The sequence below is a fragment of the Coccinella septempunctata genome, chromosome 4 (assembly GCF_907165205.1).
Source record: "Coccinella septempunctata chromosome 4, icCocSept1.1, whole genome shotgun sequence".
In the NCBI taxonomy this organism is placed as follows: domain Eukaryota; kingdom Metazoa; phylum Arthropoda; class Insecta; order Coleoptera; family Coccinellidae; genus Coccinella; species Coccinella septempunctata.
The window spans coordinates 40,811,995-40,834,053 of record NC_058192.1 but is presented as its reverse complement, the minus strand read 5'-3'; the positions used below and the strand labels follow the sequence as shown (position 1 = coordinate 40,834,053).

The 22,059-nt window shown below is 37.1% G+C and overlaps 2 protein-coding genes across 4 annotated transcripts in view; both read left to right on the top strand.

Moving 5' to 3' along the window:
* Nucleotides 1–308: 308 nt before the first annotated feature.
* Nucleotides 309–968, top strand: LOC123311735. Its single transcript, XM_044895806.1, has one exon. It carries the CDS (start codon nucleotides 309–311, stop codon nucleotides 966–968), a length of 660 nt encoding a protein of 219 aa, XP_044751741.1.
* A 13,011-nt stretch (nucleotides 969–13,979) lies between these two features.
* The window catches only part of LOC123312336 (PR domain zinc finger protein 5-like), a 223,631-nt gene continuing 215,551 nt past the window's right edge, over nucleotides 13,980–22,059 (top strand). For all 3 annotated transcript variants that reach the window (XM_044896710.1, XM_044896711.1, XM_044896709.1), the window contains exons 1-3: nucleotides 13,980–14,230; nucleotides 14,287–14,601; nucleotides 14,662–14,809. In XM_044896710.1, the coding sequence (XP_044752645.1) occupies nucleotides 14,126–14,230; nucleotides 14,287–14,601; nucleotides 14,662–14,809 (568 nt within the window). In that variant the 5' untranslated portion in view covers nucleotides 13,980–14,125. The remainder of the gene's footprint in view (nucleotides 14,231–14,286; nucleotides 14,602–14,661; nucleotides 14,810–22,059) is intronic.

Genomic DNA, 22,059 nt, shown 5'->3' with positions numbered 1-22,059 from the left:
AAGACGGCGTATGAAGACACATAGAGGAAGTCCTACATGTGAGTGAGAATCCCAGAAGATCCAGCTTTGTACCTGATCCTGCCCGCTTCTCCAAATATGAAATTCTGGTGAGAACTACAGCAAGAGTTCTAGCCTTCGTGGATATCTGTCGACGACGAGCGATTAACCTGGAACATCGACACATCGAGCGCGCAGAAAAGGAGCTGATACGACGTGTTCAAGAAGACAGCTTTCAAGACGAGGTAGAGCGAATCCGGTCAGGCCGAACCATATCAAAGGCGAGCCGGCTCTACCGACTAGATCCCGTAATGGAGAATGGAATTCTGCGAGTAAGAGGCCGTATTGGAGCATCCGCCGCACCAAGTGACACGAAGAGACCTGTGATACTTGATGGTCGTCACCCAATCACAAAACTGCTTGTTCTACGGGAGCATTGCTCTGCGGGACATGCCAATAGAGAACGAGTGACCAACGACCTACGCCAACACTATTGGATCATTCACCTTCGACTCACGGTACGAGCCATAGAAAAGAACTGCGCCTTTTGTCGAAGAAGGCGAGCAATGCCGACAACCCCAGCAACAGGAGACCTTCCACTTGCTCGCATGAACCCTTTTCACCGTCCCTTTACCAACTGTGGGGTGGACTACTTCGAGCCAATGATGATCAAGATAGGGCGCCGGCGAGAGAAGAGGTGGGGTGCACTTTTCACTTGCCTCACGTCACGCGCCGTACACATCGAGATCGTCGCGTCACTCTCAACGGACTCAACAATCATGGCATTGAGAAGGATGGCAGCACGCAGGGGTTGGCCGCGACTCATGTACTCAGACAACGGCACCAACTTCCGCGGGGCAGACCAAGAACTCCGTCTGGCATATAAAGAATGGCTCCCAAAACTACAAGACGAAGGGTTGCTGCATCCCCTGGCGCGCCAAACCAAGGCGGCGCGTGGGAGAGGATGGTAAGATCAGTGAAGACGGCACTCAGGGTGCGAGAGAAGGCACCGACAGAAGAAGTACTGCGGACGCTCCTTACGGAGGCAGAATTTTCGATAAATGCCCGACTACTGACCCACGTGAGCGTGAATCCAGCAGATCCCGAAGCACTCACACCCAACCACTTTCTGATAGGATTGTGGGTTGAATAGTCTGTTGAGCTGGAACTATCGTTAGTTTTTCTAGGGAAAAGGGAAGTGAAATAAAATATTCCAACAGAATATCACAGTTTTTATTCAACCCAATTTTATGAGGGTTGCCCTGAAGAGTAAAATATATGCAATGTCGTTTTAACAAAAACGAATTTGTTTCGCCCTAATGTGCGGTCACTGTTGACGTCCGGAATGCAGGCTCGGGATGCAGGTCAAGTGTCGCCCTGATAATTGTTGCCAGATGTGTTGGGACCGCAGGTCTTCGAGTAGCTGGAGTGGTTTTAAGAAAAACCTTTTATGTGCAGGCTTGGAATGCGGAAGCGATATGCGTAATTTTCTTGGCTGGTGGTCGTCTGTCTCGATCGCTGAGTGTGAATGTGAATGAATTTTGCTTTCCATATGGGTTCTTTTTATACCATTTTCGGAACATTTTCTCTGCACCAATGAAATTGTACGACGAAGGAGGAGTGGTTTCCTATGTTTCTCCGTTTTGATTTTCTCGTCGAATTTGTTGTAGGAATTCGGCATGTGAATTTATTTTCGAGGAAATTATTACATTTCCTACAGGATCATCGACCAGCATGCCAGCCACGGGGCCCTGTGATGAGGCCGATCGACGAACATAGCGAGCAAGTATGGCTCTCGCAGACCACTTTTGGAAGCGCTGGGTACGGGAGTACCTACCCCCTTTAGTACCTCGAGGAGACTCACGTAACAAGGCGCGTCCCCTGCGCATCGGAGATGTGGTCCTGATCGTTGACAGCACACTGTCAAGAAACACATGGCCGATGGGGTTAGTGAAAAGTACATATCCCGGACCAGATGGTGGCATCAGGGTCGCCGAAGTACGAACGAGAACCGGCGTTTTCCGACGACCAGTGAGTAAGCTCGCCGTCGTTTTGAAGGAAGAAGACTACGCAAGCTGCGCCGGGGGGAGGACTGTTACGGACGGCGAGTGAAAAGGAATACCAACTTACCTACCGAGATGGACGGCGAACGAAAGGATCAAAAATGTAAAATATAAATATTTATACCCATGTAATATTAGAACTGTAAACCTATAGGTCAGCCGCCCCCACCAATACGGTGCCTCTGAGACCCTAAGAAGAGGCGCATATTGTATATAAGGCGAGGGTTTGAGACAGTCTGCAGCAAAAGTGAAAGCGGAGGAGAAAGTCGAGGTGAAAGTGTACACTGGCGAAGCCGCGGAATTTGTGATTCCGTCTACGAAACTTCCGAAGTTTTTTGTAAGTTTTATAAGTGTATGTGTTATTGAGCGGAAATTCGTTCAAATTCAGTGTATTCAGTGTCGAGTCCAGATCATAAGATCGCTGGTTCCACGGATATCACTGGTGAGTCGATTTATTTTTCTGATAGTATAGAAAATATATAACTTAGCCACATAGCTCAATAGTAACATAGTAGTAAGGATTTCCAATATTTTTTATTATTCCGAAATACCTCATATAGTTCAATACGGGCAGAAAGCCATGTCGGAGGTCTCAGACAATGAGAGCTCCTACATGGAAGCTACGGACACCGAAGAATTCAGCGAGGGAGAAGCAGAGGAGCTTGTAAGGCTCAAAGAAGAGAATGGGCAGTTGAAGGCTCAAATAAATAAACTGACTGAGACCGTGTCTCAGTTGGTCGGGGAGATACGCCTCTTGAGAGAGGAAGTTAACAAGAATAAAGCGCCACAATCCCCTAGTTTTGCTGAAATTGCAAAACAGATTACGGCACAGAAATCCCCCACATTTGCAGAAATTGCAAAGCCGGTAGCGGTCCCCAAAAATTCCTCCAAACAGGAAGTAGCTCCAGAACCGGAAAAGAAGAAAATTTTCGCAACTCAAGTTGCAGAAACCCAGAACGCGCCGCCCACAAAACGCGCGCGTAAAGAAAGTTCATCTTCAGACGAAGAGACCGCAAAAAAAGCAACGGAGTTACCTAAAAAAGATAAAATTCCACCCATCACGACGATGGGTACAGCCGATTGGGTAGAGATCTCAAAAGCTCTCTACTTGAAGAAATTCAGCAACCGTCGTAAAAGACGGAATCAGGATCGTAGCCTTGACTGTGGACGACTACAGGAACATAACAACATATTTTGACCAGATTGGTAAGGAGTACTTCACGTACCAGATGGAGGAAGAGAAAAAGATCTACGCAGTTATTAGACATCTCCCAATAGATGCTGACCTAGATATAATCAAAAATGATCTAAAGGTCCAAGGAATCCATGACGCCGAGGTGTCCAGAATGACATCCAATAAAACCAAAAAGTTTATACCCTTATACCTGGTCAAAACTGAGAGAAAAGAGATTTTCGAAATAAGACGCCTCTACAATCTCTGCATTGTGGTGGAATCAAAAAGAAGGGCAGAAAATCCGAGCCAATGCTTCAGATGCCAGAGGTACGGACATGCCCAAAACAAGTGCTCTTTTCCATACAGATGCGTCAAATGTTTGGGCAATCATTGCACAAAAGATTGCGAACTTACCAGAAAAGGTGAGGAGAGAAATGCCACATGCGTTCTGTGGGGTGAAGAAGGCCATCCAGCAAGCTACAAAGGATGTAGCGAATTCAAATTAGTTACAAGGAAGAGGAAAACAGGCCAGAAATCGGCTCAGCAGAGCACAATTCCTCAAAAAGTCCAGGAGAAAAAGAAGCCCACCCCCTCCAAAGTAGACGACAAGAAAAAAGAAGTACCCAAACCAGTACAGAAGAAGGAGCAACCGAAAATGCCCCAAGCTAAACCTACGATCAACTAAACAAAAGAAAACAGAAAAGTCTCTGAATCCGCCGACGATTTAGACACTTTCACTGAAAAATTTTTTAACAAAATCATGTTGAAAATTGAAAGAGAGATGGAGAAAAAACTCCAAGGAATGTTCAGTAAACTGAAATAATGGAACATACAACTAAGAAAAATTCCCTTAAAATAGTCTCCTGGAACATAAACGGGGTCAGAACTCGAAAATCCGAGATAGAAGAAATATTATCAGAGAGAAAACCTGATATTATAGCCTTACAGGAAACAAGAATAAAACCAAATACGCGATTGAACATCATGAATTATGAGATATATACATATGACAGAATCGCAAACACTGGGGGAGGTGTTGCCTTACTGGTTAGACGAGATCTGAAACACTATTTTAAAGGAAGATCTGACGAGTCACAAATAGAAACAGTGACGATTGTTGCTGAAATAAATCGAAAAAGAGTCACATCGGCATATAAAAGACCCCCAAATAACTTATTGGAAGAAGAAATCAACAACTTACTAGATGGAACAAACCCGAAAATCTGCATCGGAGATTTTAATTGCAAATCTCCAGAATGGAACAGCAGGATGGAAAACAGAAATGGCAGAAAACTGAAAGATCTCGCTGAAAAACATGAAGCTATCGTTATTGGACCTGAAGAACCAACGTACCTAGCATTCGGAAATGGATTACCAGATATAATTGATATCGCAATTATGAAAAATATCACTAGAGAATTCTCGATAGAGACCTTGTGGGACGGAACCTCTAACCACAACCCCATCGAATTAGCAATAGGAGAAGGGCCAAGAAGAGAACTAATGCAAACAAGAGAATACACCGATTGGACTAAATATAGCCATCTGATACAATCGGAGGTAACAGAAATACCGACAATCAACACACCGGAAAACCTAGAAAGAGCAGTTGATAAACTAGAAAAGAATATACTAGATGCCTACAAAAAGAGCACAAAGAAAATAACGAGACCAGCACCGATACATCCACACGGTGATACAACCAGAGAAATCAAAAATCTCATCAGGGAAAATCGGAGACTACGAAAAACATACAGGCTCAACAAAACAGATATAAATAAAAGAAATCTAAACCGACACAGCCAAGTTCTAAAAAATGCCCTGAAGGACATGAGAACAAATAAATGGAACAAAAGAGTTCAAGAACTAAATACTATCGATCATTCTGCAGGGAAAATGCAAAAATGTCTGAGAAGAGAAAAGACGAAAATACCACCTCTCCACGGAGAAAGAGGAATGGCATATACGAATATCGATAAAGCAGAAGCACTGGCGGACTCGATCGAAAGAGAATCGAGAATAAATTACAGACCTGATGACGATAATGACGATCTGGAAGAACTAGTAGTGAACAACGAAGAAGAAATGGACGAACCACCAGTAGACGACAAAATAGAAAAACCAACTTCTCCATTTGAAATAAAAGAGATAATCAGAAGCTTGAAAAATAGAAAAGCTCCCGGAAGTGATAAAATAACGAATGCTATGTTGAAGAAATTACCTAGAAAAGGTATAGCTGCTCTCACAAATATTGCAAACGGTATAATGAGGACTGAACACTATCCGGAAAAGTGGCAAACTGCAGAAGTCATAGTGTTCAACAATCCAGGCAAAGATAAAAAATTCCCCCAAAACTACAGGCCGATAAGTTTATTGTCCGCCCTAGGAAAAGTTGTAGAAAGAGTAATCGCTAGGAGGCTTACAGAAGAAACTGAAAATCTGAATCTCATTCCAGCAGAGCAATTCGGATTCAGAAGAGATCACTCAACTGAACAGCAATTACTGAGACTCACAGAATACATAACAGAAGGATTCCAAAATAAACAAGCAACAGGTCTTGTACTACTAGATGTCGCCAGAGCATTCGACAGAGTATGGCATGAAGGATTGATTTATAAAATGAGATATGGTGGATATTCAATGAAACTGTGCAAGTTGATTAGGAATTATTTGAGGAACAGAAGATTCTACGTGAAAGTGGAAGGAGAAAACTCCACAACCAGATATATGGAAGCAGGGGTGCCTCAAGGGTCAGTACTTGGGCCGTTACTGTATAACATATATATTCACGATATACCAAAATCTCCAAGGACTATGCCGTGCCGACGACACGGGAATCGCAATGCGACATCGCAAGCCAGAAATCATAGAAGGAATATTACAAGAAGCTATAGATGAAATAAATGACTGGTGTATTAAATGGAAAATAAAGCTCAACGGATAGAAGAGCCAAGCGATATTACTGCAGAAGAGGAGACTAAGAACTACAACAAATTTAGAGGTAGATGGAGAGGAAATCGAATGGAAAAACGAAGCAAAATATTTAGGTATCACCCTAGACAAAGGACTAACTTGGAGAAGCCATATCAAACAAGCCGTTGACAAAACCAAGGCAGCGATGAATATGCTCTACCCGCTGATAGGTAGAAAGAGCCACATGTCAAATGAGACAAAATTGAAAATAATCAAAGCCGTTGCTAGACCGCAACTGACTTATGGATCAGGTGCTTGGGAATTCGCAGCAAAGAGCCATATACAAAGAATTCAGGCAACAGAAAACAAGCTACTACGATGTGTCATAGATGCGCCTTGGTTTGTCAGGAACAAACAGATATATCGAGATTTGAAGTGGGAAACCATCACCGAATTTATGAAGAGGAAAGCTGAAAAGTTATTCGAAACAGCGAAGGAACATCCAAACGAAGAACTCAGGAGACTAGTGGACTACGATCCGGAGGAAGACAGAGGAAGAATGAGAATTTACAAAAGGAGACCGAGAGATCAATTGAGGAGAGATTGAAATGAGTTCGGAAACTTATTAAAACTATACTAAGAAGAGATATCCGAAATGGACGAACATGAAAACCCTAGCACGACATTGTGCAAGAAGAAATTAACCGATTAAGGGATAAATGGTTTATAGGCAAATGCCCGGAACCAAAAAAAGCAGGTTAGGTTTAGTGGGTCGCGAACTCGGTAGAGTGAGTAACCCCACAGTGTTCCCTAGAAATGGGTTCCTCTGGGCGAGAGATAGAGCCCCGTGTTTTCACGGTCGCAGATTCCCCCTGCTATAAAAAAAAAGTCATCGTTCGCCCAAGTGTAATGTAAATATATTGTGAATAAGAAACCGTTCTTTGATTCCAAGACCCGATAAATAAATACAGTCCACTACAATGAGAAAATACACACGAAATGTAAACAATGACAGTTTGAGGTTATCGAGAATTGCATTTAACAATCAAAATTCGGCCATTCGCAAGTCATCGGTGCTACTCGTTTAACGTTCTGTTAACGTACGTCGATGTTTAAGGTATACGTGGGAGACCGCTAGTTTACGCAGGCCATAAAGCTGACGCTAACGTTAACGTTAAAAACGGACGAATGAGCATGCGTAGATGTCAATTATAACAACATTGAACCCCCATAGAGTTCAATGTATAACAATAACGTTTACGTTCATGGCTGCACTTCAACTCTCTATTTGAGAGTACGTAAACTAGCGGTCTCCCACGTATACCTTAAACATCGACGTACGTTAACCGAACGTTAAACGAGTAGCACCGATGACTTGCGAATGGCCGAATTTTGACTGTTGAATGCAATTCTCAATAATCTCAGACAGTCATTGTTTATATTTCCCATGTATTTTCTCATAATGAATGAAAGTTATAGGAAATCAGCATTGATTTTAAAGTTATCAAAAGAATTTAGTTATGAAACTTCGTTATCAGATTACATTCAGTAAGGAAATGGCTGAGACTCAACTGCGATTCTCTTTTCTCTAACACTCAAACATTTCATTGATAATAAAATACTTTCTAGTTGAAAATTCTCTTTATTATGCATATAATCATTAGAACATCAATATTTCAAACATTATTCCAGCTGTCGAGGTTCAATATTAGATATCAGATAAAGAAAGTTCCAGCAAAATAAAATCAAAATCCAAATTGATAGGTTATGTTTAACGTCTGACGTTTCATGATGGCAGCACTTCTACTCAAATTTCATTACAACACGTAAACGTTATCTCTTCATAAACTTTTTAGGGTTTTCACTCCCAATCTCTGAAACAAAATCAATTAAAAATGAAATCAACGATTTGCACCTGCGTAAACTCGTGCACTAATTTGTCAGGAGCAAATTAACTAGAAAAAATTGTTGCCTGACAATGAACTGAAAACAAACAACGTTGAAATTATAATTCTAAGTTGTAACGTTTCGGAGTCTATATCAGACTCCTTCATCAGACGAAAAATCTACTTTTGAAAATCTTCTGAAAAAAAAAAAAAAGAAAAAAAAAACACAATTCAGAAGATTTTCAAAAGTAGATTTTTCGTCTGATGAAGGAGTCTGATATGGACTTCGAAACGTTACAACTTAGAATTATAATTTCAACGTTGTTTGTTTTCAGTTCATTGTCAGGCAACAATTTTTTCTAGTTAATTTGCTCCTGACAAATTAGTGCAAGAATTTACGCAGGAGCAAATCGTTGATTTCATTTTTAATTGATTTTGTTTCAGAGATTGGGAGTGAAAACCCTAAAAAGTTCATGAAGAGATGCAAAATCCTCCCAGAATAAATTTCAATCGATAACGTAAACGTTATATTCGACATTATTTGTCACGTTAACGTTTACGTTCAGGATAACGTTCTGTGCGCACTTCAACTCTCTATTAGAGAGTTGAAGTGCGCACAGAACGTTAGCCTGAACGTAAACGTTAACGTGAGAAATAACGTCAGATATAACGTTTACGTGTTGTAATGAAATTTGAGTTGAAGTGCTGTCATCATGAAACGTCAGACGTTAAACATAACCTATCAATTTGATTTTGCTTTCGTTTCGCGTGAACTCTCTTTTATCTAATATTGAGCTCCGACAGCTTAAATAACATTTGGAATATTGATGTTCTAATGATTTATATGCCTAATAAAGAGAATTTTTAGCTTGAAAGTATTTTATTATCAATGAAATGTTCAAGTGTTAGAGACATCAGAATTGCAGTGTAGTTTCAGCTATTTCCTTATGTACTGAATGTAATCTGATAACACAGTAATTTAACTTAATCCTTTTGATAACTTTCAAATCACTGCTGATTTCCTATAATTTTCGTTCATTATGAGAAAATACACAGGAAATGTAAACAATGACAGTTTGAGGTTATCGAGAATTGCATTTAACAATCAAAATTCGGCCATTCGCAAGTCATCGGTGCTACTCGTTTAACGTTCGGTTAACGTACGTCGATGTTTAAGGTATACGTGGGAGACCGCTAGTTTACGTAGGCCGTAAAGCTGACGCTAACGTTAACGTTAAAAACTGACGAATGAGCATGCGTAGATGTCAATTATAACGTTAACGTTTACGTTCATGGCTGCACTTCAACTCTCTATTATCTTTCCGCTCGTCGTTTATTTAGCTCATTCTAGTCTACTCTGTAATCTGTGTTCTAGTCGTTTATTATTAGTTATTATAAGGTTTGTTCGTAGTGGCAATTCCCAACTAATCCACAACTGGCGTTCCCCCACCACTGAGAATCCGAGATCAGTCCTGGATTCGGGCGCTCTACGAACAGAGATCTCTGTCTACGAACGACAATTCAACGCGTTTTGCCGCCAAATTTTGAATTTTATTTAAGGGCTGGAGCGCAATAAAAAAAAGGTGTTTTATGAGTATGATCCTTTCGTTTTGGTCGTTTCGGATTATTCCAAAACGGAAATTATACCTAGTTTGTTTGCATATTGGTAGTTGCGGATGGCGTATCAATTCTAATATAAGAACCATCGATGGCACCAATCACCCCTGGGAAACCTCTGCTTCGATAATAGGCCTCAATTTAATTTTTTTCCTGGCTGTTTGGCCACTTTATACCTTCGGCCGAAAGGTTTGAAAAAAAAAATCATTTTATTTATGATTTTTCTCAGGGTGCTTAACGAAATGTCATACATATCCGCCACATCCCTGAAGGAGGCACTCTCATGGCCAGAAAACCACAAAAATACCACGACATACTCAAAAGTCGTTATTTTGCCAAACTCTCCCACCTGGTACGAATAGTACTCAGAATGTTCAAATCTTTCCACAATTCACAATTATTCAACAGTCCACGTGATACTCTAAAATGTTTCCAAAACTCTATATCACTGGTAGGATCGCACTGTCTGAATATAATTTTCATTTCTGCGACTGGGTTCTCCTTGAGTTAGTAAGACAAAAATCTCTTCATCACTACTTGATGAGTACACAATTTATTTCTTGAAGAAAATCTAAATACCTCATATTCAACAAAGCAATTAAGTCCGAATATATCCAAAATCAAATGACTTCACCTGTTATAACATTTTCGAAAGTTATAACTTTCGAAACTGTTCTGATTCTGATCCTCTGCACATGCCCGACAGTTCAGGATTTTTAGTTCACAGCTTGAGTCGTGAATTTTTCAAACGGTCGTGGTTTGATACAGAACGGCCTCTGCGAACAGTCGACTGTCAGTTCTGAATCAGAAATTACGACACTACGAACGCAAATATTGAATTGCGCCTGCTCTGTACAGTTCGGGACAGTTTGGGACTACTCTACGAACAAACCTATAAATAACTCACAGTTTTTTCTAGAGTTTAAACATGTAATATTTGAATAAACTCATTTCTATTTAAGTTTTTTGTGTATTTCCTTAACTTCAAAATCAAAGAAAAATATCTTTGCTCAAAATGTCGTATGGAAACTATTGTATGGTGAGGAACTGTGGAAACTAGTACAAAAGATTCTCTGAATATAAGTTTTTTGAATTTACCATAAAAATGGGAACGTAAGTATTGAAACTCGTACAATGTGATATTGATTGATTTTTATTTTCAGTACTCTGAAGTGAATAGGATTTTCATTATGTCAAGACATTGACTTGGTGAACTGCAGTAAAAAAGTTTCTCCTGAAATACGTAGAGTCATTATAGATTCTTTGAGGTTGCATCTCCCAAATACTGAGCAGTATTCCTGTTTACTTTAGCGCCCACCTTGGATTTTTGTCTTCGATTTTTTCATCAATTTCAATGAATTCGAATGTTAGCCTTAAGATAACCCGATGAGTTAACGTTTTCAGTTAGTTTATTCCGAAAAATGTGGGAAATTTTTCATTTTTCGATGAAAATATAAATAATGGTTTTGAGGTTAGGTTAGGTTAGTTTAGGTTGGGACAGTGAAAAATCATATTTGTACATGAAAATACCATTTTAAGATATTAATTAAACGCATAAACGATTGCACCTAGTTATTTAAAGCGCTAAACAGGGAAAATGTTACAATTCGACTGATTTATACCGAATATTCGCAATTTTCATAAGAATTTCGAAAAATCATATCTCCCAAACTACAAAACTCCTAAAGTTGAGACATGTACCAATCGATTTTTCATACAATGCTTTATCTAAGAAAAAATCGCCGACAAAATTGGAGGTGGGCACTAATCTAAACTTATACCAAAGAAACTTGTTCTCTGATGTTCCATGAAATTAGTCTATGTGAAGAGTTGCACTTTAACGATCACCACGTTGTCTATGAGTATAAGACGTGGGACAAGCTGAGGATGGTATAAAACAGTAAGTCCAAAACTTCAATTGAAAAAGACAGAGCAATATAAAGTACTTGAGAAACCAACAGGTCGAATTTGGGAATAATTTTTAACTTTAAATCTGATTTTCTCAAAACCAAATAAAATGCACTCGTACTTTTAGGCTCTTACACACTCTCACACTACAATTTTAAACATGGGAATAGATACATGTATTTCAATTTATCACTGAATTTTATCATTTATAGCTGGATATATGTTTTATTATGTTGATATGCAATTCATGTTATTAGTGAAGTTATTTGCATTTTGGAGATGACTTGTTATTCTTACATATCTTTAACGACATACAGGTTACACCTATGTAAATTTGTTTTTAATTGTGGTTCTGAAAATTCTGTAACTAATATGTGAAAGAATTCTTGAAATATGTTGTATCAAATATTTGTTCATATTAATTTCTGATAAAAGTTGTACAAATTCAACTGATTCTATTAATTGGAAAAAAATGTATTGTGTAGAAATAACACCTATACAACACACATATAACATTTCACCATGTTCTGTAGTGTCCCATATTCAGAGCTCAATTATTTGTGTACAGGGTGTTTTCAAAGGTGAATTATTTTCACCAATTGTACCTTCCGTTAAAAAAAAAGCCTGACCTTTGAATACACCCTGTACAATCTTCAATTTTGTCAAGTTTTTCTATATATTTCAAATAAAAAGTATAGCAAATCTAACACAGTATTTCATTAATATTAATTGATTCACAACAATGTTTAGATGAAAAAAACATCTTGATCACAAAACAAAGGCCTATTTTTGTTTTGTCGCTCGGGATGTTTTTTCTGGTTTTGACCATAAAAATCATAATATAGATACTTATGTAGAGTTCCAGAATTACATCTCGGAGGAAAGAGAGCGAGCAGACTTTGCTCTGATTCGTAGATAGACGTAGATCTGCACTCTGATTGGACGGTATGACGTAACAGATTAAAAAGATGCGATTCTGGAACGAGCCATTACTCTAGATTGCTAATCCAGTAGTAAAAAATGTGGCGAAACATTGACAGTTGTCGTTAAAGCGAATGCGCGACATTAGTTTATTTCAACTCGAACGTTGCCTAGACTTTCCTACCTTATGTCAGTCGAATTGTTTATTTGGTATAAATGAGAAATAAACATATTTCATTCGGTGAAAAAACTTATTTTTCGATTCATACAGGACTTTTTTTCGGTATTAAACACATGCATGGATGACTAATTGTGTTTAAATATGCTTTGTTTTCGAAAATCAGTACAATGATGTTGCAGGTTTCAATGAAAATATATCGGGATCTCGGAGGTGACGTGTTATAAGTCCAAATCTAATTTTGTCGATAGAGGTATTATTGAGTATTCATTGATTGTTTGACCAAACCGTGAATTGGCTGAAGATTGGAGTTTTATAGCGAATTCCATGGTAACAACTGGTGCTTACTAAATATTTGGAACTCACAACAAAAATTCCAGAAGATCTAAACTTAATATCACCAATGCAATTCGATATTATCGCAGATTCGATTAGATGAACAGGTACCTAAGCATTGAGTGCATATTATAAACTCCGTGCAACAATTTTGAAATATCCTGATCTAGTGCAATACTACTATATACCATCAATGGAATTCGCTATCAGTGGAACTCGATAATTCATTCAAGTTTTGAATTTTTTTTGCATTTATTATTTTTAATATGATAGACAAGTACACAAGTACATTTCAGAAAATGTGACTTAAAACTTCTTATCTCTGAGCAGATCGTGCAACAGTGAAAAATCAAATGACTGAAAGAAAACGCGTTGTTGTCCGACATACCTTCGTTACATGAATTGGCCCCTCTTCATAAGATTTGATCGACAGAATATTCAGAAATTCGGCAACGTTCTACTAGAAAATAAACTAATGATGCGCATTCGTATTAACGACCACTGTCAATTTTTCGCCGCATTTCTTACTACTGGATTAGCATTCTAGAGTAATAATATATAATATGATTTCTATGGTTTTGACCAAGTCTACACTCGAATTCAGTAAAAGGAATAGAATTCTAATTTCGCGCCCTTTTATTGAGGAACAGAATTCGAATTTCGCGCCCTTCAATTATAAAATAGAAAACTGTTATTTAACAGTTTGACAGTACGATTTCAGCGCCATCTGATTGTCAATTGTGTGCAACACAGGCCAAAACGTATACGCTTTTCAGTACTAGCGATATGAGGCTGTTTCCTATCTTCCTAACTCTATAATTTTTGAACGTACCCTTACTCCCACCCCAAATACGGTTTTTAGTTCTGCAATCAATCGCTAGGTGGCCCTGCATACGAAAATATTTGTCATGTTCTCCACAGATTACTGTATTCTGACCATTGAACTAAAGAAAGAGTTAGTTCAATGATTCTGACATATGGGATTTGTCAACGCGAACAGTGTCAATGTCAATATGTTTTCATGCAAATTCTTGTTTACAAACAACTACTCTGTAATCTGTGCTGTGAGGTTAATCGTGAAAATATATAAATATTACCCAAAGATTATTGAGATTAGCCTTTTTCAGCGAAAATGAACGTAGATGGCGAGGAGAGATATAAAAGTGAACTAATTTGTGCAATATGTGGTGCAGCTCATTCTACCGTGTCTTGTGAATATGCAAACTTTACTAATCATGTAATAAGGAATATCAGTTTTTTGAATTCTCAAGTATTACCTATAGTACTTTGCAGATTTTCAATCAAACATCTCCAACTAGGGCACGTTTATCTTTACCCAAAGATTTCTCATTATATACTTTGGCTGATGGGAGATACAAGGTTGTAACAAATAAATTCATTCAAAGAGGAACTCGTTTTGGCCCTTTAGAGGCTGCAAAAAGTTTTACATTGAACCCAACTATTCATTTTCCACTAAAAATTTTTCCATTTGGAGATGACAATTTCCTAGAGTATTACTTGGATACAGAAGATCAGGACACTTCAACTTGGATGATATTTGTTGAACCAGCAGAAAACTATGAAGAACAGAATTTGATATGTTATCAAGTAAGATTATGTTGGAAATTGAAGATGTTTTTGTTGTTATTATTATTTGGTGAATTTTAGGAGGATCAGTATATATTTTTTTTATCAATAAAAAATATTAACGCAAGTGAAACACTTAAAGTTTGGTATGGCCCCCATTATGCAAAAAAAATGTGTAAACCATTATTGGAAGAAAAATCAGTTCAAACTATTTCATCAGATACCCCAGGTAAGCTAAGTTCAGTAATTGTTTGGCTCTTGAATGAATATGTATACACAGCTATCAGGTAATGACGCGATTGATTAGGTGATATTGTTTACCACTGTTTATTCACATTCCAAGCTTTGATTGTGGTTCACAATCTTCTTCAGGGATCTGAATCATTGATTTCTCATTCACTATTAAACAAGTTATTATGTAAATATACTATCAAAATCTTTATATAAATCACATTTCAAGGCTGCTTAAAAACAGATATAGCAATTATCTAGATTAAATCATAAGTTTTCAAAACATACAGTAGGTCTTACATCACTGTGAAGTTTTTCATGAAAGTCTGTATAGTTGATTGCTTTTATAAGAGCAGTCGGGTGGCCATGGAATTATAGTTTTTTTTTTAACTAGAACAGTGTAGTTATAAAGGAAATATAAACATATAAAGGACAAGCGGGACAGATATCAGAGATTTCTAAACACAAAAAATGAGAACGATTAAGCGGAATATAAAAGAGCACAAAATTCAGTTTGAAAGAAAACAACCAAAATGAAAAATAAATCCTGGGAAAGGAACTGCTCAAAAATCAACACTTATGTGGGTGGCACGAAGAGTACCGACAGCTGGAGGTTGATAAAACAGCTTGGACAAAACCGAAAGAAAGACATAATTTCAACAATAATGATGAACAGATGGGAGACACACTGCTCAAAGAAAATAGAGCAGAGTTTGAAACCAATAATGAAAATGAACAGATGATAACAGTTATCACATCTCTATTAAGGATAACGATGAAAGAAATATGTCCAAAAAACAGAAAAACCTGGAGAAATACCATGAGAGCTTATAAAGTACAGAACGGAAAAACTATATCGCCATTTGACATCACTATTTCAGATGTGCATAGGTGGGTCTACCATACTGCGATTGGAGAACATCGTATACATCGACCATTTAAGAGAGGAAATAGAGAGAATTGCTCTAACTACAGAGTATTGGCAGTGACAAGTACCCTAAGGGCCATTTGCATATACCTCTTGATCTGTAGTTCAACAGTGAACTGTAGTTCAATAGTTCACAACAATAAATTCTGTTGCATGGCACTGAACTATAGTTCAAATTAATTGTTCAGCTGAACTCCCGAAATCGCCTGTTCAAGACCTAGAACCAGAGTTCAACTTTGTTTTGTTTTGTGATTTAGTTCGGCGCGCTTGATGGAAGTGGTGATACTCAGATTAAAATTTCATTTGAACAATAATTTTCGGAAAGATTCCATCTAGTGAAAACTATGGTATCATATTACACTGAAAGTATCTCTCCAGTCATGAGCTCCCAAAGTCAAGGGTAAACGGTGTGGTTGTTTTATTTTCACAAATTTCAATAATATTTTTCCAGGAATAGGGAAATGGTATCATTGACATGGTGCATCTTACAGGAAATTGGTGATTTTTGTGGGGACTATAAAGCCACAGCCAGGCTTCTACACATGTAGAATTTCTTTCAAAGTGAAATTTACTGTTCTTTTTTCTGCTGAAGCCATTCTGAAAATTATGGTATAATAATACTGCCCTGCTAAGACAGGAATATGGAGGGTAGAGAGAAGGAGAACAAACTAGTGTAACGAAAAGTGTCCGCGAAAAAAGTGGAAATAGGCCAGGTGGCGCTGTGAAGTACTAAAAAAATTGACAGTGATAAATTGTGTTGGCGCCTTTTTCGAAGAGATGATAATGGAACATCTTGATGAATATAATTTATATTTCATTAATTAATTCATGGTGAATTAATTGATGCAACTTAAGTTATTTTCAACAAAGGTAAATTTGACGATTTTGGTGACCAATCTTATAAAAACAATATATCAAAAACGAATATGATGTATAACTTTTGATAGAATTTCTTCCCCAACATATGAAACAAAAAGAATAAAAAATTGTTGTTGGATAAAAGCATTCCTTTCTAGAAGTTATAAAACATTTATTAAAACAATTTTTATTTAAAACGATATTTTGTAACAAATAATATCGAATGATATACATTATGATAATTATGAATTCAATAATTTTCAATTTTTTTTTTATACAAATTTCAAGATAAATACATGCTCCTCCAAATTATCCCTCAATCTATAATTAACAAGTCAGTGTAAGTTCTATAACCGAAAAAGTATTGACGTCATAAGAAATCGAAGAGCGCAAACTATAACATTACCAAACTTTCTTGAATAGTGTAGTGTTTCTGTTCTCAACTCAGTTCCCAATTCAGTATGGGGAGAAAGAACAAATACAATGTATGTTTTCCAAAAATACATTCTAACATGCATCGTAATTCAAATTTTGAAGAAAGGAAAATTGTTTAGGAAGTCATTGTTTTCAATGAATACAATCAGTGAAGCTTGTGGATTTATAATAAAAAGTGTTTGATTTATACGGAAAGGAGTGTAGAACTAAATTTTCTGAAACAAATATTTTATTCTTAACCCTCTAGTGCCCAAGTTTTTTTCTTTTTTAAAATTATTTCCGTATAGTTTCAAATTAGCTTATGTATAATCTACATCTTTTTTTCGCAAATAGTTAACTGATTTACATTAACACCTGTACTCACAAAATGAACCTATAATGAAGGCGGACCTGGGCGGAATAATTTTTTATCCACTTATATGCAACCAGTCTCAAGGCGGACTTGGGTATTAGAGGGTTAACATTCAATATCAGATCAGCAACTTTGCTCTCACTACTTTTCTGTTGATTTAGGAAGACTTGACATGATTGGCATCAAGGATTTGGTTGGCTTCTCTTGTATGTATCAGCTTCAACAGTAACTCCTTTACATTCAATGGATAAACTGAAAGTGTTGTAATATATGAAGATTATGTCATTGAGAACTTTCAATCAAGGTCCTTTATTTTTGAAATTAGGTGCCAATAAACATCCTCATACAAGGCTATCATCTATCTGGCCATCTATATGTTTTCATTGCTTATTGGGATAAACACCTGTTTGTTTGCTAAATTATTGTTTGCACACAAGTACCCAGAATCCTTGTTCTGGGTGCTGCTGCACATTTTCCTATTTATTGTAGCATAATTTCTGGTTTGTAGCCTCTCAGGGGGTCTCTGCCGAGTAAAAAGAATAATTATTAAAAAAAAATTACAGGTGATGAATTGAGCCGATTACTATAGGAATGTTGTATTCACATTAGGTTGGAAAAATTATAATTTGCCCGTAGTTTCATAACTGCTTACACAAACTTTCAACAAATATGTAATAATAATAATGTAACCAGTCCGGCCCTGGCTGCCGGAGGACCGCGGCCGCTTCCTTCTAGAACGATCGCGAAGGCACGGGAATGTTTCCGGCTCCTATATAAGCTCAGCGGAGGAGCAGGTAATAGTACAGTACACTACAGTATAGTGCACAGTGCAAGCGACGAACTAGTGGAAATAAATATGAGTGAAAATAAATAGTAGTGACATCGTTAGTTTGTTAGTTATAAGTGTTAGTATTGAGTGTAAATAAATAATCTTAATCAGTCGGACGTTCTAATAAAGCGTAGAAAACGTTACATTGGTGTCAGGTTTGAGGTTCAACATCGCTCGAATTAAATAAATATTTTAGGAGTTCATGCCAGTGACCACAAAACTACAGAACGCGATGGATACTCAGGCGGTAATAGACTTTTTGAGTAAGATGAACGAAAGAATGGAAGAAAATTCTCGAAAATTGAATGAGAAAATGGACGAAAACTCTTGCAAGTTAAATGAACAAATGGAAGAAAATTCTAGAAGATTGAATGAGAAAATTGACTTAGAAATTGAATGAGAAAATGCCAGATTAGGGAAAATTGTAACGATGTGGATGAGAAACTGGAAACCATAAATGAAAAATTCGATAAAGTGGACGAGATATTCGATATAGTGAGTGAAAAATTTGACGAAGTTGATGAAAAGTTTGACAAGGTTTACGGAAAGTTTGAAAAAATGGCAGGAATAATTGAAGATCATTCCAAATTGATAGATTCCTCGAAAAGAATGTCGAATAGAACAGATATTCTGGCTTCATCACCTCACATCACATCGAAAGCGGAAAATGACGGCGAAGATAGTAGAATGAAGATAGATCCAGCCTTCAACTTTTGATGGAAAAATACCCTGGTCAACATATCAAAAACAGTTTGAAGCTGCTGCGCTGGCGAACAATGGGAACGACAACGACAAAGCCACGGCATTAATAATAGCTCTACGAGGAGAGGCACTCGACATTCTGCAAACGATTCCAGAGAGTCAACAAGCCTGTTACGAAGTTCTTACATCGAAACTTCAGATGAGATATGGCGATGCTCATCTACAACAAGTTTACCTAGTACAAATAGAGAGTGCAGAAAAAAGGGGAAAATCTCCAGGAGTTTGAAGCTGATGTGGCGAGATTAGTCACGCTGGCTTATCCATCTGCTCTAGATAGCTTCCTGGAACAGCTATCAATCCAGACATTTGTGGATGGGACCAGGGATAGTGAAATATAACAAGCCTCAATAAATTAATAAAAATAAAATCAATTGAACTGAATTTAAGAACAAATGAAAAAAAATTTAAAAACATATTTCTGCACTTTCTGAACTGAATTTGATATACCTACCATGTAATTTTTTTGGCCTGATGTGTTATAACATGTATTTCACCAATATTTTTTTAAATTCAATGAAAACACACATGTAATATTCTTAAGTTTGATGAGGAAGGTATCTAGTATTATAAACATAACAAAAACAGGAAAAATCGATTAACAAATGAATAAGATTAATAATATTGATATTGTACTAAAATGAGTCATTCAAAATAATAATAAGCAATCTTTAATTGGACTTTTCTCGCCTTGCTTTCAGCTTCAGCAAACATATCAATGATCTCGTTATAAAATTCTGAATTACTATCAAATCGATTCCTTTCTATTGATATGATTGCTAAATTAGCTAGCCTTTCCTGTCCGATTGACGACCTTAGGTATACATTCACATTTATTCTAGCAATCGGCAGGCCATGAAATAATTTTCTCAAGTTTTTGTTACTAGAACGGAGTAAGGTTGGCACTCATGAAATGTCGTTAATGTCATAACGCCGTTGCCACAACTAATATCAATTCTTATTACGAAAATGCCGAAAGTGATTGAAAAAAGAGACAAGGCTTCAGGAAGTGCTATTTAGAATTCAGGTCCGCTCATTCAAAAAGTTATACCCTGATATTCTGAAATCCACAATACGTCAGACTGTAGCAAACATATTCAAAGTAAGAGAATTTATAAAATGTTTCATCTGAATCTAAACGACTTATATTTCAGCGGAATATTTTCACAATTAGAAAGATTGTGAATGGAGAGGATGACAAAGAATTTCCTTCCATTGGGAGACCCAAAAAAGTGGTGGCATTTGAGAATTTTATGTTTGAGTGAATTGATGCGAAAAGTTTACTACAGGATTTTCGAAGAATGTCATCGTAGAATAAGTTCCCGAAAATTTATTGTTCATTTTACTTGTCCTATACCTTGTAAATGTCTTTAGGTACCTAATTGTTATTATTATATCAATGTATTAAGATGAACAGCCACAAATACGCGCCAGTTGTCCTGTTAATTGTTTATTCATGTGATATTTTTGTTCAAAGGTGAAGTTCATCTTGACTTGTAACTTCCTTTAATTCCTTTTACTTATATTGATGCAAGATGATTTTTGATGAAGAATTTACCATTCTTGTAACTATCTGTTAATTCCTTCGGGAGATACCCATTCCCAACCACTGCATCATATGCATTTCATCTTCGGCTTAATATTTTTGAAATCTACAACTGATGTAACGTATTCAAACTTTAGCCTGAGAAGATAACGGACATTAACTCTCCTCAAGCTAGTGCATATTATGATATTATACTGATCTCTTGTATTTTCCATGCAAATAACTGCATTTGGTATGCCTTCAATCAGTTTGTATGAACTTCAATAATGTTCGTCACATATTTTCCGAAGAGATTCGACATTGTGATAAAATACGTAATAACAGAAACTTTTACGTAGAACGGGCAACATAGCGTTGATTTAAAAACCAAAAATGTTTTGACAAGCTTCATAACCCCACATTTTCGTACTATACAGAGTGAAATGTGTCAGAATTCCATGGCCAACCAAGCTAAAATAAAAGTGAATGGAGTATAGGTTTTCACTAACTTCAGCTGGCTGAAGGAACGTTCACATGTGGCTGTGGTTACTGGTAATGTTAAAAAAAATTCCGAGTGCCGTACCAATATTCGGATATATCATTTGAAGTGATTCCCGTATTTTCCGAAGAAGATCCAAAGCATTCATGTTCTTCAGTTTGTCAAATATCGAACTGGCTTGGAATTTGAAGCTCTCCAATTCCTTGACAATACGGATCTAAATCAGAACTATACTTCAATGCCAAATCCGCTGCTTTCTTCTTTTGTTCCTCAAGTGGAAATTCATTTAAACATATTCCATTGAGGAAGCTAAAGTCTGCATCAACTTCTGACAAAGCACCGAATCTTTCTTCTAGTTGCACTGATATAGAGTCCAAAACTTGAACGAGCTCTTTCTTCAGCATACTTTTTTGATCGAAATTGAACGCTTCATCATCAGCTTCTTCTCCAGGCATTTTCTTTATTTTCCTTCTCCTTTCCTCTTCGAAACTTGGTGGAATATTGATTTTCTCTGCTAGAGATTTTGAAGACTCCAGAAGAGTCTCGAAAAAATCGTATCTGTAATTACGAATTTCATTCGACAGTCCTTTAATCATTCTTGCACCATCCGCAATACTCAGTTGACGGTCTTCTAGTGCCAGAGTAATTCTGTTGTTTTTTTGGAGAACGACAGGAAAACAATGAAAATAAATTTTTTCGTAGGTTTCAGCAAAACTCTTGCACCTTCTGAGGTATCTCTATTCCAGGAGTTGCCATTCGACATTTTTTCAAGAATATCAATCACATCCTTGAATTGAGTTGAAGTATGAACGGAATTATATTTAGTGGACCATCTAGTGTCACTAGACCCCTTTATACTTGTTTTGAGATTTTTTTTAGTGCGTCCCATCTCATAGTCGGACTCACAAAGAAATTGAAAAGTTTCTGGACTGTTCCAAAAAAATTCTTCATGCTAGATGAAACTTGAGCAGCATGAACTCCAATCAAGTTTAAACTATGTGATGAACAAGGAATAAATCTTGCGTACTTGTTTTTCTCTAAAATTCTAGTTTTGACACCTTTG